The sequence below is a fragment of the Mus caroli genome, chromosome 16 (assembly GCF_900094665.2).
Source record: "Mus caroli chromosome 16, CAROLI_EIJ_v1.1, whole genome shotgun sequence".
Lineage (NCBI taxonomy): Eukaryota > Metazoa > Chordata > Mammalia > Rodentia > Muridae > Mus > Mus caroli.
The window spans coordinates 69,212,985-69,230,778 of record NC_034585.1 but is presented as its reverse complement, the minus strand read 5'-3'; the positions used below and the strand labels follow the sequence as shown (position 1 = coordinate 69,230,778).

Sequence of the window (17,794 nt, the reverse complement as noted above, 5' to 3'; positions counted from 1 at the left end):
TCAGTCCAGTTACTCTTTCTTGATACACAGCAAGTTGACTATGCATAGTAAAACTTGTGGGGAAATGCTCATGTGATAATTTAATCAATGTAAGAATTGAACCAAGTGATATATGTTTTGTCAATGAGATACAAACAGATACAGATTTTAAATAGCCTTAGTCTTCTCTTAGTATGTTGGAGACATAGATGATAGCGGGATAAAGAACTCACAATGAAACTTTAAAATAAACCGCGAGGAAATGAAATCGCCAGCTTGGTCATTATGCACTGTGTTACAGCAGATGAGATCTCTGATATAGACAACTTACTGGACCACTACATTTGTTTTTAGGTTCAATGGTAAATGGATGGGGCTCTGCATCTGATGAGGATCGTAACTTTTCTAGTCATAGATCTAGTGTAGGTAGCTCCTCAGATGGCTCCATCTTTGCCAGCGGCAGCTTTGCAAAAGCATTGGTGGCAGCAGCAGACAAAGCTGGCTTTAGGCTGGATGGAACCAGTCTTACGAGAACAGGTTGGTAGACTCCAAGTCAACACTCTTTGCATGAGAGAATCCTGTCTTCCGGACAATGATCTTTCTGTCTGTCCTTTCCTCTCAGTGAATCTAACTGCAGACTTGTAAAAATATGCATGAACACAGTAGGATGGATGCTCTGTTACCAGAACTCTCTTTTGATGCTCATATTTTGGAGCCAAAAATAGGCTCCTACCTTGCATCTCTTCTATCCTTTTTTTTTCTTTCTTAATGGCTCTGCTGGTTAACTGCAGTGTGTTTCCTTTTCATATTAAAAAGAAATAGCCGCAACTATGATTGTCATTAAACTTTCAGTAACTATCACATTGCAAAATCCTCACAAAATCAATAATGAACCTGGTGATTAGAATGATTTCGCTTTTATCTCTACTACCTTACTCTCCCCCCATTTCTTTCTGCAGAGGCACTTTCTGGGAAGGGTTCCTCTGCATGGGGTGAATGGGTCTCAGACTATCTAACAGCTCATTTGGCTGATGGTCCTAATGGTTTGACTAAGATTTTTAATACAGTAACTTACTATTTGTTTTAAAGGATGTTAGCTAAAGATACATCAAAGGCATTTGTGAGTTCAGTAAGGTATCTATGGGTACACTGCTCTTCAAAGTAAATTCATTTTGATTTCAGAGAGCGTAAATAATAGCATCAAAGTCAAATTGCATAATTATTACGTGCATCTCATGCCACAGGGTGGGGAAAGATATGTGCAATTAACTCTGGTAATTTATAAGTAAATGAGGTTGGGGGAGGGGAAAACAACAGCTTTGGCATGATATATATGCTCCTATATTTGTATATATACTTCTTAACTGCAAACAATAGGAAGATAATATTCACATTTACTATGTTGTCTTAACAAAATCAACTAATGAACTATCAAATGCATGCTTCAGTTTAAATGGCACTCAAATGATAAAGAAAAAAGGCTTTGGACCTTGCTATACGTTCAGGTTATAAAATTATATCTTGGATATTGTCCTAAGCTTCCCCATCATTATTTCTTTCTAACATGCATTAAATATTCCTCAAACCAAATGTAAGCATGTCTCAGGCATTGCCAAGGTTTAATTTTATATAGCCTCCAAACTAAAATATGTTGTGATAAACCTGGTTATTTGAATTTTCTTGCTGCCCAAGGCATAAGTCAGAATCTTTATGTTGCCTGAGTGCTTTTTGTGGCATTTGCTATAGGCAAAGAAGGGAGAGGGTGCAAGGGAGCTAATAAATTAGAAGGCATAAGTGCACCAGCACCATGTATGCTAATTGCTAATAAAGCATCAAGCCATATCGTCACACTGACTAGGGAACGTGTAACTACATATGATAATTTTGTATGAAGTGAAAATACACACAAGAGAATAAATACATGCACATAAACCAGTCCTCTCTTACAATGATAAACTTAGTATTAAAATAATTCACTGTACAAAGTGGATTCACTGACCCTTTTCCCAGAATAAATTCCATGTACATATTCTAAGCCATCAAAAAGAAAAAGAGCACGTTTCATTTTAAAATGTAGAATGCCAAGGCTGTTAAATAGGGTAATATTGCACAGAAAACATATATCACATTTTAGTTTATACACTGAGACTATATCCTGCTACCTTCTGCACTGCTAAAAGGTAGAAATCATTGTGTATGAACATTAAGTGGCAAGGTCAATTTTATTTATGCATCTCAGCAGATCTTTCGTGTACACTTTTAAATGTTACGACTCCAATACAGTGTTTAGGATTCTAAGAGTAAAACTTGACTATTCAAATAAAACAGTACACAATTCAATTCTTAAAAAAATATATAACAAAAACAAAAGACAAAAAATATCTTTTTTCTTATTTTGAAAAGTAAATGTGGCATGCATTTGCATAGATTTATGAAAGAATTACCAATATTGTCAAAACTAAATAAAACTATGATCAAGCAATGGGAAGCTTTGGGTTGGTGGATTTATTTCAGGCTCATCTGCTTGAAATGTGTTTTTGCTGGATGGGGTCTTCTTAGCTTATTAAAAACTGGGTGAATTATGTGCAACAGGTCATGCATCCTGTGAAGACATGCAGCAGGGTTTTGTACCTTCACATAGCATCTGTGGGTACATTCACTAGCTAGTCTAGTAAGGGCAGAGACACGAGGCAAGACAGACAAACAAACAAACAAAAAAGACAAACAAACAACAACAACAAAAAGTATTACGGAGTCCTCCATGTCCATTCCCTTGGTTTTCGTTTCAGGAAAAGCCTTTACCTCCTCTCAAAGGCAGCGGCCCACCAGCCCGTTTTCTACAGACAGTAACACCAGTGCTGCCCAGAATCAAAGCCAGAGGCCTCGGCCCACGAAAAAACATAAGGGAGGGCGGATGGACCCACAGCCAGCGTTACCTCATCGGAGGGAAGGGATGCCAGATGGTAGGTCACTCATCTGAACTTCCTCTCCTTATGAAAAAGTCTCCATCTTCTCACTAACTTTCAGTAGAGGAGGTGTTGTAGATTAGGCGATGCCTCAATGCCTGCTAGTTCAGATACTTGGTCACGTGCCATCTTTAAAGAAAACACACTCTCTTTTCAATCATGTGAAATTTATCATCGTCGTCGTCATCATCATCATCATGCCTCATGAAAGATCTACAATTCTACTTCCCAAAGTTTTAGCTCCTCTAAAAGCCTCTAGCATCTCGTTTTAAGCGTAGGAAGGGGACTGTTAGCACAGGTAGACTTGGAGTAGTGTGAGAACACCTACAATCATTGGGGCCATTTTACTTTCTTTTATTTTGAGAAGTCCATGGAATGATTAAGTTTTGGGTTCATGAATTTCGGAGCTAATAGGCAGCCATAGTCTGTTGATGAAAAGACTTTCTTTCTCTCAGGTGTTGCAATATATGATCACAATCGTAAACATAGTGAAAATAATGAAAAAGAGAAACTTTATTTCACGTCTAGGAAGTGCAAGTCTTGGTGTCCATTAATAGGGTCCTTTATGGCTGTAGGCAGTGCCTTCTTTTGGTAACCTCAAATGATGGAACGGGTTTCTCTGGTGTTCTTTATAAAGGGCCTGAGCTAACTTCATTACCTAATGACCACAAGGGGGTCTCAACTCCCAATGCCATATGAATGGTAGAGGCATAATGATTCCACGCATAAGAAAGGCTAATATTTGGTTTTCACTTAATGTCCAAATTGTAAATACTTTTGACTTTAGGGAGCATAGGGTTTATGTCCTAAATCCACTCCTAGTTATGTGAGTATACCTATGGGGGGAAAAAAAAAACAAATTTAAAACTGTAACTGTGGGAGTGGCTCAGAGTATAGAATGCTTGCCTACCATAGAAATGTACCCCTAGATTTGTTAAACAAAATCCATAAACTGGGCTTGTTGGCACATATATAATCCAAATACATGAGATACTGAGTCATTAGTATAATAGTTCAACTTATTTGACAGGGTCACAAGAAACCAAGTCTCCAAACATATTACTGTGAATGATTGTCAATAAAACTTTATTGACAGATGAACTAATGTGAGAAACAGTGTTTTATTTAAATCATTTTATTTATGCATAGTGTCTAATTTTTTGAGCATTTCGTTAAATACTGTTCTCTTCAGGAAGAAATATTACTGGAAGTCATACATGTGCAGTAACAATTCTATTTTGTTATGCTTATGGAGTAATCTCAGTTTTCATATTTTCAACTCAGTTCTCATGCTTTCTAAATATATTTATTCTAGGCCTCTGTTTTGATGCTCTACAATTTAATATATTTTAAGTATTTCCTGTAAATTTAGATGCAAAGGAAATTTTCTCCCTACTTCTCAAAAACACCTCCTTATGACCTCCCAGATTTATCATGAGATCATTTTACTGAACATCAAGAGGATTAACCTAGCCAAGGTGAAGGTTAGAACCATTTGGAAATATCCTAAAATATGGCCTGCTGGTTCTGATATAATTGTCAGGGGTGCAATTCTCTTTCTGTGCATTCCTGTAACACAGATTGGAAAAACTAGACCCAGTCCTTGGGCCTCTGACTTACTAGGATAAGATAAAACCTTAGCTGGAAAGCAATCATGGATTTGATTCTTATTTTTGTGGGACAGAATCCAGCTGCCAACGTTGTACTTTCTGTAAATGTCATTATGCTAAGACTCAAACATCAAACATGTTTGTTTTAATATCTCTTGGCTTTGCACATTTTTCCAGCATACTCTGTTTCTTTGGGAAGTGTTTCCATGGAGTATGAATGTTTAAGGATACAGGTGTTAACACGGGCCTAAAATTTGACATCTTAGGATGCACAAAAAGAACAAAACAAACACTCACAGTGTTCTTTCTGGTTCAAATAATCTGAGGATTAATTGATTACTTTAGGTAATTTTTAGTGTTGATCTTACTCTTTCAACATATAGATTTCTCTTGCAGATATGTACATTTTAAACAAAAATAGTAATAATTATTCCTGATCAAATCACTCTGTTTCAGACGGTCATTGCTTAGCAGCATTTGCTGCATAAGAGTTTTACACTAAAACTTTTGTATTATGGTTTATGATCGTCTTTATGGGCACATTAATTAGGGTAATTATTGTTGCGTGTTTTATCAAATATTTAACCTCAACATCTCAGCAAAATAATGACTTTATTCTCATTGACACAATCATCTTTCAAGATCAGGTGGCTATCCTTTAACCAGTTACTTACCCAAGGTTTTAGGAATTGAGGAGATTGGGATATCATCACTCTGTATGTATGTGTGTGGGATGTGTGTGTGTGTGTTTTTTCTGGGTATGTCTGTGTATAGATATTTATGTTCATTTGTATATATTGAGGGATGCACATGTCTGTGAACTAGCCACTTGCCTCATGTATGGAAACTAACAGTTAACGATGAATGTCTTTTTCAACTCCTCTATTTTTTCTTTCTTTTAGAGATAGGAATTCTCACTCTTCCCAGAGCTCACAAATTTTCTACTCTGGTTTTCTAGCAAGTTCCAATTCTCGTCTGTTCCTCCTAGGACTGGTCCTGTAGGTGCTCATCATAGGACCTGCCTTTGTTTTATATGTGGGTGTTGAAGGACTGAAATCAGGTCTTCATGTTTGGAGAGCAGGCATATTACACACTCCCCCATTCTCTCTAGCCTGCAGGTCCACCAGTGTTAAGGTTGGGCTTTGTGGATTCTGGAGAATGACAGATGATTATTGATAGTAGAATATCCTAATAGCAAGTGGTACATGCCACTTTTCCTGTGTCATTGTCAAGATTACTGTCTCCTTGTGTCACGTTACCTTCTGAGGAAAGGAAGGAATGTACTGTGTCCACTGAGAAGAACTTGGAATAAGGAGAAATATCGGGGTTCCCCCCTTCCAAAAGTGATATAAAAGCCCATACACATTTACAGAAATGCTTGTTTCTTTTATGGAATATCTCATCTAAGCAGGAGTTGTAGAATCCAAGTCATCTATCCTTGAAAGAAATACCCTGCTCAATTCTGGACCAAGGATGGTTGGCAGTTCCCCCTCAATGAGTTCTCCAGAGATTATGTTCTCTCAAACTGTACTGTCTTTGACCTAGTCTGTAACTCCCAGTTAAGACAGAGATTTCTTGTCTATATATGCCACAATATAGCTTTCTGAAATTTCATGAGCTCATTGGTTCCTCAATTTAAATATTTAGTGAGCATATATTATGGATATTATCCCTCAGTCAAATTATATTCCAGTCAAAAAACAGAGGTTCAGACCAATATAAACGCATAAGTGATAATATAAAGTACTCCAATGGTGTTTCTTGCCATGGAGAGAGAAACAACAGAAATTTTAAAGTATTTTGGAGGTAATGTTTTAATGTAGGGTTATCAAGGAAAGCCGCAACAACAACAGGACATATGATAAAAGGCAGGAAGAATATAAGTAAAAGAACAATGTTTACATTCAAGAGAAGGTCATCCTAGGAGCTGATACCAGCAATTAAAAGGCTGGTGTTTATTTGACACTTTTTTTTTAAAGGAAAGCAAGACTATAACTAGAGCAGATAGAAAAACAAGATGGAATATGACACCATTCAACTAAGAAAGTAGCAATGTTTAAGGACCTGTAGTCTGAGAAAATCCCTGGAAAGGTGTGTGTGTGTGTGTGTGTGTGTGTGTGTGTGTGTGTGTTTGAATTAATCTTAGTATATTTTTTTATTTTTAAGGTAAATGAATGGCATGATATTATATTTTTTAAGTAGAAAATGTCAGTCTAGATTTTGTATAGGCAAGAATAAATGGCCCAAAAGTATAAAAATAGAGACAGTTGGAGATCACAGAAACAATAAATAGGGGTGCTTCATGGCACCCTCAGATGATCAGTGAAAGCAAGCAATAAGAAAGGAGCTGGAAACAACCGGATTTGTAAATGTAAGTTAATGTATGCCACAGAGAGAGCGATTCAAAGACAATTTCATAGTTTGGGCAAAGGTTGAGGCTGGAACTCTACCTGAACACAACGATAAACACAGCAATAGAAGCAAAAGTCTTTATAGGATGTTGCACAGCTGCGTTGAAGTATTAAGTGTAGACTTCTGAGCTGGGTTCATTACTGTGGGCACAATTACGTGAGCTGGGTCTTAGGAAAAGAAAGATTCAGACTAGAGATGCTCAGTCGCTTTTTACTCCACCCTCATCCATCCCCCATCAGCCCACATTCACTTTCCTGAAAAATAAAAGAGAATAATAAGGTGCCTATGTCATTGGACTGTCACTGATTGACAATAGCTAACCCACAGTGGGCCAGTGAGATACTCTAGTGAACTGGCTTACTTGAAATAATTCCACAAAGAATTGAATAATAAATTTAATTTAAGTAAATGCATTGGATTATATAGTTGTATTTTTTTTCCACAGTCATTTGTAATTCCATCTCCTTCCAGTTTATTTCAATGTGGATGCAATAGCCTTGATTCTTAGAAGATAAAATCTCCAAGGATATTATACAATTACCAAGCTATATAATTTCAAGTCAAATTAAATAGGCATCAGAATTTTAGCTGCCATAAGTAAATGCTATTTTGGCCATTCTAGAAATTAAACAGCTTAGATGGTGAATAAAAATCAATGACAAGATATGTTATTTTAGAATTCAATACAATCCTTTCCCCTCACTGACAGACTAAGCCCAATAACTCAAATGAAATAATTAATTTGCATTCACAAAACACACAGCAAAGGAAACCAGTATTAAATGTAAAAGAAACACAAAACTCATTAGATTACCATGCAAATAGATAGCATATTATTGCATTAGATCTTCATTTTGGAAGGAATGGTCCAAATGCAATCCTATTCACCCAGACAGCATCCCCTTTCTCATCAATGATTAGCAGCTCTTAATCTAAACTGAGGACACTCATAAGAGCTAAGAATACTGCTTCAACTTGGAATGCCAAGAGCATGTGCTCAATAAACCAGTAAATTCCTTCCAATGGAAGATAAAATTTTGCTCATAAAACAAAGGATAAATCCGTTTAAAGCAAACACTTGATCTTTCTTAAAAGGTAATTGGCTTCTTGTGTACAAAATATTTTGGTTTACGTTTCTAATTTCAACCAGTATTATTAAAAAGAAAAACATGTTTATAAAAAGGGAATGAGAAATAATTGCTCACATTGAGTAGAATATCCTTAATTCATTTAATAAATGTATATTGCATGATGTATAAGTTTTATAAATAAACAATATAATTGTCTAATCCAAGGATGAGCCATGAGATTTACAATAGTTTGTAAAAGAAAAAAAATCAGATGATAATGATAAAAATGAATGGTTAGAAGGATGCAAAGTCCTTAAGCATGTCATTTTAGAAATAATATTAGAAAGATAGGGGACTTTGGGGATAGCATTTGAAATGTAAATGAAGAAAATATATAATAAAAAATTTTTAATATAATCTCATAACTAAAGACATTCAAAATATAAAGATAAATATCTGAAAAGTTAGCAAAGGAAAATGAAAATTTAACTCATCTTCAACTTTATGTTTTCTTCATTTCAAAAGTTTAATTTTAAAGGCTCTTTCAGATTACAAGCAAACCACTCTTGACTTGTTGAATAACCTCTAAAATGTTCTTTCAAAAACTTATCAAGCCCATCTCAAATTTCTGCAATACACTGTCTGCACTGCTCACCCCACAGCATATTCAATCCGTGCTCTGGATATTTATTACTTGTTCAAATTAATACAAGGGAAGATTATAATGTATTAGTTGTAACTCATTAGCTAACTCATGAAACGGACAGACAGGATCAGTTGTCAGACAAGTGTTAATTGTATTTAATAATGTTAGCTTAACCCGGTGACTGGTGCTCAGTGTGGTACACACTAGTGCAGAGATAGTCATATGCTGTGCATGATATGGCCTACAGTCCCCTGTTTACAGAGCATGATCTTTCCTGTGGAGATCTTTAAGAGCGCTATTGTTCTCGGTGGTGTTTACTAGCACAGCTGCTAGAATCTGTAGTGATTTAAAGAGGGGAGATTGAATATAAACCACAAATTGTCCTTTACCTTGAATGCCAGCCCTTAGCTTGCTGTTGAAAATATGATCCCTGTTGAACAGATGTATGAAAAGAGTCGATTTTAATCTCAAAGACAAGATGGCAAGAAGATAGAAGACAGATCAATAACATGCATTTTGAATAGCCATTAATTGACTTTATTTTCCACAACCTTTTGCATGGATGATATTTGTGAGAGGGCAAGGGTTTTTCAGTTTTGGGGGAGTTTTTGTTTTTGTCTTTGTTTTTGTTTTTTGTTTTTCTCATTTTTTTCAACTTAAACTTGTAATTTTTTTTTCATTAAATCTTAGTCCATTCTAAACGTTATTCAAAATTTTTAGATCTTCCCCCACCACCAGATCCCCCACCAGGTCAGGGTTTAAGGCAGCAGATAGGCCTGAGCCAACACTCTGGTAACGTGGAAAACTCAACAGAGAGAAAAGGAAGCTCTCTAGAGAGACAACAAGCAGCCAACTTAGAAGACACAAAGAGCTCATTGGATTGTCCAGCTAAAACTGTTCTAGAGTGGCAGCGTCAAACCCAGGACTGGATAAACTCTACAGAACGCCAAGAAGAAACTCGGAAAGCCCCACACAAACAAGGGGTTGGATCAGGTGTGTGCTGCACAGTCCCAACAAAGTGTGACTGTTATCACTTATTCTTTCCTACCAGGTATATTAGGAATGGCATCTGTTTAAGGGCATCTGAGTTCACCCCAAATAAGTTCAAACTGAAATTCTTCAAAAGCTTAACAGCACACAGTCAGTGGAGACTTAGTCCACAAGTTAACCTTGTAAAAGGTCTTTGAACTTAGAAACCCCCAAGAGTCATCTGGAGTGCTCAGAAAACAGCTCAATGTTTTTATCCTTTAATATCGATATTGAGGGTTTTTTTTTCAATAACACTAAATTTCTCACTGTGCATCAACTTAATATCAACTTGAAACTGGTTGATTGAAGTAGCCAGTCACTTGAAAGGGAGTTAACATCTTTCAAAAAAGGAGAATTAATTCAGATCACAAAACTGCAGAGAGATGCACAATCAGGCATCCTGAAATTAGAAAAAATGGAAGTGAGCTCGTATGTTCTTTATATGAATAAATGAAATTCAGTGTTAACATTTGGATGGGAAGATCTTTTATTTATAAAAAAAATTTCCTGGAAGTTTCATAATATAAACTTCATAATTCCTGCTTCAATATGATTTGGTGAAGAGGTAAATCGGTTACATAAATATATGGTTTGAGGGAGCATTCGCCCTTGCTTAGTGTCTACTGGACATGAACACACAGACACACTTCAGAACAGCATCCCTTTATAGAGTCTATATTTATTTGTACCCAGTCATGTCTAGGTTTGTTCTCACCCCATGCATTTTTCTTAATTACATCATGTCAACATGTGGTGTTAAATTCTTAGAAGGTTTATTTCATCAAAGGACCGAGAATGACAATGGCAATATCTAAATCTACATTTTGGAAGGTTACCAGATGTGAAAAACACTACCTGCCCTGTCTCATTAAGTACTATCCAAGGAATAAAATGATAGATTCAATCAGCAGGTTATATTCACTTAATCACGACATATATCCAGAATACTGGAATAAACCGTAGTGGGTGTGGAAGGGATGAGACACAGAAAATAACTGGGATAAAGAAAAGAGCAGACCTGCCTATGGATTATAACACTATTTTGGAGAGATGATATCTAAAAGGAACATAAGTACATTGTAATTAGTGTTTTGTTCTCTTTTAATGAAACATGGAACTTTTCAAACAATGGATTTCTAACTCAAGAAATATCAAATATTTAGGAAGCTTATGTAATGTCTATCTATATTCTAATCTAATTCTATATCTACATAATCTATAACTAATTCTGTATCTAAGCCGATTGAGAAAATATTTCCATAGTGTAAGAAATCATTTTCCTTTGGTCTTAATGGGAAAATTTAAATTGAGCTTCACTGACCTCCAAAAATAATTCTCAGACATTGTGTTTGTTAAGCAAACTATGGTTCTTTTCAGCAGATCTCCATTGCAATGATTTTAAGCCTTGCAAATACTATGTTGTCCTTATCCCAAGATCTCTTTTGATTTGGACTATTGAGTGTGTGTTGTAGGGAAAAGTTCCCTGCGTGTGCAAATTCCTATTAATATCCAGAAAAGATTCAGCTTCCTACTTCCCATTTTGCTGGAGAATAAAATAATGAAATTGCCTCTAAGAACTGGGTTTGTGTTTGGCACCTGTGCTGCCATTCAATTCAGTCTTCTATGGTTTGTTTTCTTTTTCAGAGGAGTCCCTGGTGCCCTACAGCAAGCCCAGCTTCCCTTCTCCTGGGGGGCACAGCTCATCAGGAACATCCTCCTCTAAAGGGTCCACTGGCCCTCGGAAGGCCGACGTGCTGAGGGGCAGCCACCAGAGGAATGCCAATGACCTTCTCGACATTGGATATGTGGGCTCAAATAGTCAAGGACAGTTTACAGGTGAATTGTGTAAGTTCCTTGGATCCTTTCAAAGGCCTTTGCGATTGAAAAAGAATACTGGGCTGAGCGGGCCGTGGTGGTGCACGCCTGTTTCGAACCCTCCCCCCCCCAAAAAGAATACTGGGCTGATGGGATCGCTGTATTAAATACTATGAGTGATAAAAATTTATAGCCGCTAAGAAAAACAAATTCAATTATTTCGCTCAGGATTGGCCATAAGTTTAAGAGATAACTGTTTAGAACAGTCCATGATGCAAATATTTCATTGGTATTTTAAGTTGGCTTAAAGCATATAAATTTCTTTTAATGTAGGTAATTAGTCTTAACACTTACAAGTAACGTGCAATCTCTTTGGCAAAGGGAGCTTCACCCTTTATAACTGACTGCAATAAAGAAAAGGAAGCAAATTACCCAGTTGAGAATTTTGGTTACTTATTATGATTAGAGCTGGATGTACTATCTATGTCTTAGTTCTGAGATTTAAAAAAATAAGAAATTATGTGTTCTTAGCCCTCTTAGTAACTTTCATGAAGCTTTTATAAAAGGTCCTTTTACTTGAGTTAGCTGTTATTTTATTCTTACATTATAAAAATAAGACGATTGCACATTCTTAATAAATCTACTTACATATGTGAAATGTCAGTTTACTAGTGACTTCACATTAGTATTTTGAGCTAGTCCATCCTGTGATGAAGGAAAACTACTTATAAAACTGTAAAGTTCCATATTAATATGAATTACTACCATTGGCTACTGCTAAGTTTGTTATCATGGTTTGTTTATAACTTCTGTTTTGACTCACAGCATTTTGCTTCTTTTGTAACTTACATTGTGGTATCTGTAGCCTGCTAAGTACTTTTAAAAAAAACTCCCTGTGCATCCCATGTCTGTGAGCTCCTTGGTACTTCCCTTTTCCCTTACAGCCTTCAAAGGAAATTATTTAAACTCACAAATGCAATAAATAGCTGAAAATCTTTAGTTATTCTCTATTTGCTTTGATTTTATTGCTAGCCAGGATAGAAGAATATTTAACATACAAGAAAGCTATATTTATAACTTTTTCTTCTCTTTTGCAGAGTAACTGAGAGGGGACATACAAAGATGCTCTGAGGACCATCAGGTCCAAACTCATGGAAGTGATAACATTTAACAGTGCAATGAACAATTTCTTTATTTATGTACTATTAAAAAAAAACTGTAAATGCAATGTAAAGACACACAGCCACACATATTCCACAGTTATTTTCTTGTGTTCTTCTCTTACTTACACCACCCACCTTAACTCTTTCTTGTCAGGAGTATAAAAAACAAAGAAAGAAAGCAAAACTCACCCTCCAGGAAGAAAAGGATTTTCCTCTGTATATAATTTCTTTTGCGCATTGCTATGCAAGCTCACTCTTTTTAACTCTGTTCATATCATTGTCTGTTCTGATTGGTCTGTTGTACTATATGTGAATTAATGGGCTGTGGTGCCAGATATTAACTTTTAATTGTGTAACTTTTTATGTTTAAATTTTGCACTGCGATTTTATTTGGTGATAAGCACAAATCTCTACTCCTCATGACATGAAGAAAAGCTTGAATGTGAAGGGAGTTTTCTGTACTGTAAGTTAGGTTGGATGATGCTGGTGTAACCAATCCAGTTAGATGGTTTTCAGTTGGGGGTGTAGAAATAGGAAGATCGAAGGGATGATGGTGTTGGCAACGTCTTCTTGAAACAACAGATATCGAGTCAATTTTAAGAAGCAGAAAGATGGATACTATTGACTAAAGCAGGGGTCAAAAGAAGGGGGTTTAAGTCTAGACAGAGTATGTAATAAAGTATGGTGGTAGCAAAGATGTACTAACTTGCTTTAAAAATATTATTAAAGTTTTATTTAGAATGAACTTTACCTGCCATTGTAATTAGCCCATCTTAGAATTACAATGAGCAAAATAAAAATCAAGGTGTTTCAAGAGATCTGTATTTATATTACAGCTTTTTAAAAACAGCAGTTTTGAATAACCATAGTTAATCTCTCCAACTCATTAAGTCAGACTATAACATGGAGTTCCCCAAGGAAACAAACAAACAAACAACAAATGAACTCCAGAAACTCTAGCAAATAGTTAAAGAAGCAACTTATTCTTCGAGCATACTCGCCTACTCTTGAATATGAGCTCAATTGCAATATCTTGTTCATCTTTCTAATACATGTACAGTACATATTAGAGGATGTAGGCACATCACTTCAGTTCATTTCTTTTTTAAAAAAAAAATAAGCAAACTAATGCATTCTGCATACAATTTTGTGTTTCTTTTGGTTAAAATGTGAAATCGATGCCACCAGATGTATAGCCACATTATAAGTGCTTAAAGGCAGTGCTCACAGTATGTTCCATTTCCAGTTAGGAGATTTATTGGACTCAATATTTTCTGGTACATTCTCAGAAATTGGCTACCAACTCAAATCTGTTTGACCCATTTTTGAATGAGTAAATCGGAAAGAACAGTCAAAAGGGAGGAAAAAAATGCATGTTTATACACTTTTTAAATAAAACCAAATCTTGTAAGTGGACATTAATAACAGTGTCCTGCCTCATTTGTTTTCACGACTCTAAGAACGAGGACTTCCTCAACATCAATTATGTATGCTCAAGATAAATGTGACTTTGAAATGTTTGTTAGCTTCTGTACATGTATGTAAGTCAAGTAGATGATAGCCTCCCTGAAACTACCACTTATAACATTTTCCCATGTGCTACTTACACAAGCTTAAATTCTAGTTCAGCAAATGTTTTTCATTATTTTTTCTTATGGTTTATTCAATAGAGGGTACCTAGAAACATATTCAGTGTGATGGTCAACATATTGAGTGCTCAAGTAGGGGATATTTACATTGGCAATACATACTGTGCATTATTGGTTCAGATGCCAACTCATGAGACATTATCATAAGAAATGGATAATATAAGAACATGGCTCTAAGGGTCCTTCTCCACAGGCAAGCCTAGAATTTGAGGTTCTTCATGGGTCCCAAAACTTGCTTAGTGTTATATACTTAACTTCCTTCACTGAAGTATCAAGCAATTCTAACACACCGTTTAACAACTTTCTACCATCAGTGCCTGCATTTTATTGAAGTTTGATGTCTCTGGTACAAGGAAATAGGGACAGCTGAACAATTTCTGTGGGGGAAAAAAGGCTTCTGTAATTATTGTCAATTCTAAGTTGTGATGAATATAACTTTTCATCTATACAGTTCCTTACTCATGGTCTCTATTTAAAATCATAGGCTCTTTTAAGATATACTTTTAGTTGTGTCTTCACTGTATGTTCACGAATAATATAATTTAGTGAAAAACTTTAGTACATCATATGTATGGTAACTGACATCTGCAGATTATTATCAAACCAAATCATAAGAAATAATATCTTCAGATCACATGTTGACTTACAGAACAATTTCAGGTTATAGCATGATGTCTTTCTGCTTGACTTCAGTATATGATCATAAGCAATTATATTGTGTCCATACAGTTTACAGACTGTGATTACCACAAAATCTTGCATCTGATATCTACCATGAAGATGAAATAATATGCTATGAATTTCAGGCATAGACATACTATCAGCAATAGAAAGCCTTCATCATCTAGGTATTTGGACAAATCCATTCACCGTCAACTATCAGATTGTTAACTGGGACACATACCTCCCTCCTAAATGCTTTCTTTTCGTCTTGTACTTGATTGAATGTGATAGGAAATCTGCTGAGTTGACTCTTCTGTGGGCCTGAGCAGAAACATGCGTAAGCCATCAGAAGGAAGTCTGCATGGGAAGGAAACCTTACTTTCACTTGTAGGCAATACTGCTGCGTAGTCACGGCAGACCCAAGCACAGCTTCTTTCCGAAAAAGCAAAGTCTCCTTATGAAATATATACATCAGTGCCCAAACTCAGGTGTACCAGTGTAAAGCTAAGGGTTTGCCTACCCTTTTTCATATCATTTTACATAAGCAAGTTAGGAGACTACAGGGCTATGAAAATAATTGTTTCCTTCACAGGATTTGGAGCAAGTTCACGGGAGTACATAGGACAGTCAAGCCCAGTGTAAACACTACCAAAGGAAAGGAAAGCCTTGCAGAAGCGTGTGCTTCGACCAACAGAGCAGCTTAAGTATGCTCTGTGTTACAGCTTAATGCACTCCATATTCAAATCCCACTGTCAGTGGGATTTAAGTTGCAAGTTTATATGTGATTTCATGGAACACAACCAAGTTCTACTTAATACTTTATGCAATTTTTTTTCACTGATGAAAAATCAATATCCACATCAATGGGTGCCCAGCTGCGGATCACCTCTCCTAAAAAGCGATCTTGTCAGTATTGAAGAAATGTAGAACCATAACTTTCACTACTAATATCATTTTGCTCAACTACTTCTGTATATTGTGAAAAAGGGGCAGGGCTGGGGGGATGTGTGTTTCCACATTATCTGAGAGGTGAAACTATTTTTGTGTTGCTTTGCCCTAATGGGTACTTCAAATGAAACACCATACAATTTTAAATAACATGCAATTAATGAATATTTTTTACTCTCATAACATTAAAGGCATTTGTTGTGATTTTAAAGTGTTACAAGATAAGAGATTTTTGTGATCGTGGGTAGACTTTTTATACTTTGTTTTATAGATGGATTTTTTTTCCACTGTAGTTTACTTGAGTGGACAAACAGTATCCCAAATCTCAATGTGTTTCATTTGATATTGTTAGATCATCAAAGAAATTGGCATAAAATTGATTCATAGTATTGTCAAAGAATTGTGTATTGTGTATTCACTGGGAAAAATAAAAAATATATTCACATTCCAATTTTGTAAAAAAAAAAAAAAGCCATTTATGTAAACAATTTTCTCTGTGGACAAACCAAAAATAGATCCTTGTGTCACTTTTAGAATTCTGTGACTATTTTGTGGCCCAATATTCATATTTCTTTTTTTCAAATTTAAATATGGATCAGAAGTGCTTGGTAAGAAATAATACGTAGTCATGATTAAAGACAGCAATAAAAGCTGCAAGTATTTGAAATTATATATCCTAGTTTGTCAGCACTACTTTCCACATCTCTTGTTTCCCTCACAATGAAGTTTAGATAGGCAGTAAACCGAAGGAAATGATTTGATCAACAGAATTACTCTACTAATTTATTTTGAAAGGTAAGTAAATGCAACTGGAAGCAAGTGGCCTTTGCTTGCTTGTTTGATTAAAAAATATTAATGATGCATCTCTGTTAGGACATGTATCCATGTTCCTTAAAATAATGACCAAAGTAACAATGAGAGAGAGAGAGAGAGAGAGCAACAAACAGACAAAAAGACAGAGAGACAGACAGAGAAACAGAGAATCTTGGAAAATTCATTAAACCTTGAAATACTCACTTAAAAATATCTTCAGGAGCACATAGCACAAGAACCATGTAATTTATTTCTATTGATTTACCTAAATGAGAAGGAGGGAATGCAATACTATGAGAATAATTATAAATAATGTACCCAGTACAATGAAATTATGTATATATGTAAGTTAAAAACAAAATATACCAGCTACTCAACTGTCAAAGATAGAAGGAAGAGAAAATCACCATTGTATTGTTAAATATCTACTGTGGAAAAAAAACTGAGACAAGGAAACTGTGCAAGAATATTGAAAGAGTGTACACATGGTTTCTCAATTATTGTATATATTAATTCAAGTAAATGTATGCCAGGATTACAAGAAAGCACACACATAAGAGATAATACAGTATTCCTTCAACTTGTAAAAACATATTTTGTTTTCTTTATATTGGACGCAGATCTCAAACAAATTTTACTTCCCAGAAGAAATGTGAAGTAAAACCAAATTCTAACAAAAACAATGGATTTTAAGCGTTTAAAAGGAAAGAAAAGCTTAAAAAGTTTAGCTAATAGGTTCAAAGTGCACACACACACACTGTAAGTTGAGTCTTCTGTATAAATACTGAAAGTATTAGGTGATAGGTATGTCATAGATGTATTTACTGCTATAGCTATATGTATAGCTATAAGACGAATCAGGACTGTTCCAAGTCTTTTGATAATCTAGTCAACACATTTTGGTTCTACAGTAGACGACTATTGAAGAATGTGTGAATGTGTGTGTGTGTGTGTGTGTGTGTGTGTGTGTGTGTGTGTATACATACAAGATTATATATTTCCAAGATATCTGATATTACCTAGGTACTGAT

The 17,794-nt window shown here is 35.5% G+C and overlaps 1 protein-coding gene across 17 annotated transcripts in view; it reads left to right on the top strand.

The window, feature by feature from the left end:
* Robo2 (roundabout guidance receptor 2) overlaps positions 1-16,669 on the top strand; it is a 1,509,792-nt gene extending 1,493,123 nt beyond the window's left edge. For 5 of the 17 annotated variants that reach the window (XM_029470220.1, XM_029470218.1, XM_029470222.1 and 2 more), the window contains 5 exons: positions 334-516; positions 2,769-2,942; positions 9,404-9,676; positions 11,357-11,557; positions 12,625-16,669. In XM_029470220.1, the coding sequence (XP_029326080.1) occupies positions 334-516; positions 2,769-2,942; positions 9,404-9,676; positions 11,357-11,557; positions 12,625-12,626 (833 nt within the window). In that variant the 3' untranslated portion in view covers positions 12,627-16,669. The remainder of the gene's footprint in view (positions 1-333; positions 517-2,768; positions 2,943-9,403; positions 9,677-11,356; positions 11,558-12,624) is intronic. The other 12 variants (XM_029470224.1, XM_029470228.1, XM_029470229.1 and 9 more) reach the window with 9 other exon arrangements.
* The last annotated feature ends 1,125 nt before the right edge of the window (positions 16,670-17,794 follow it).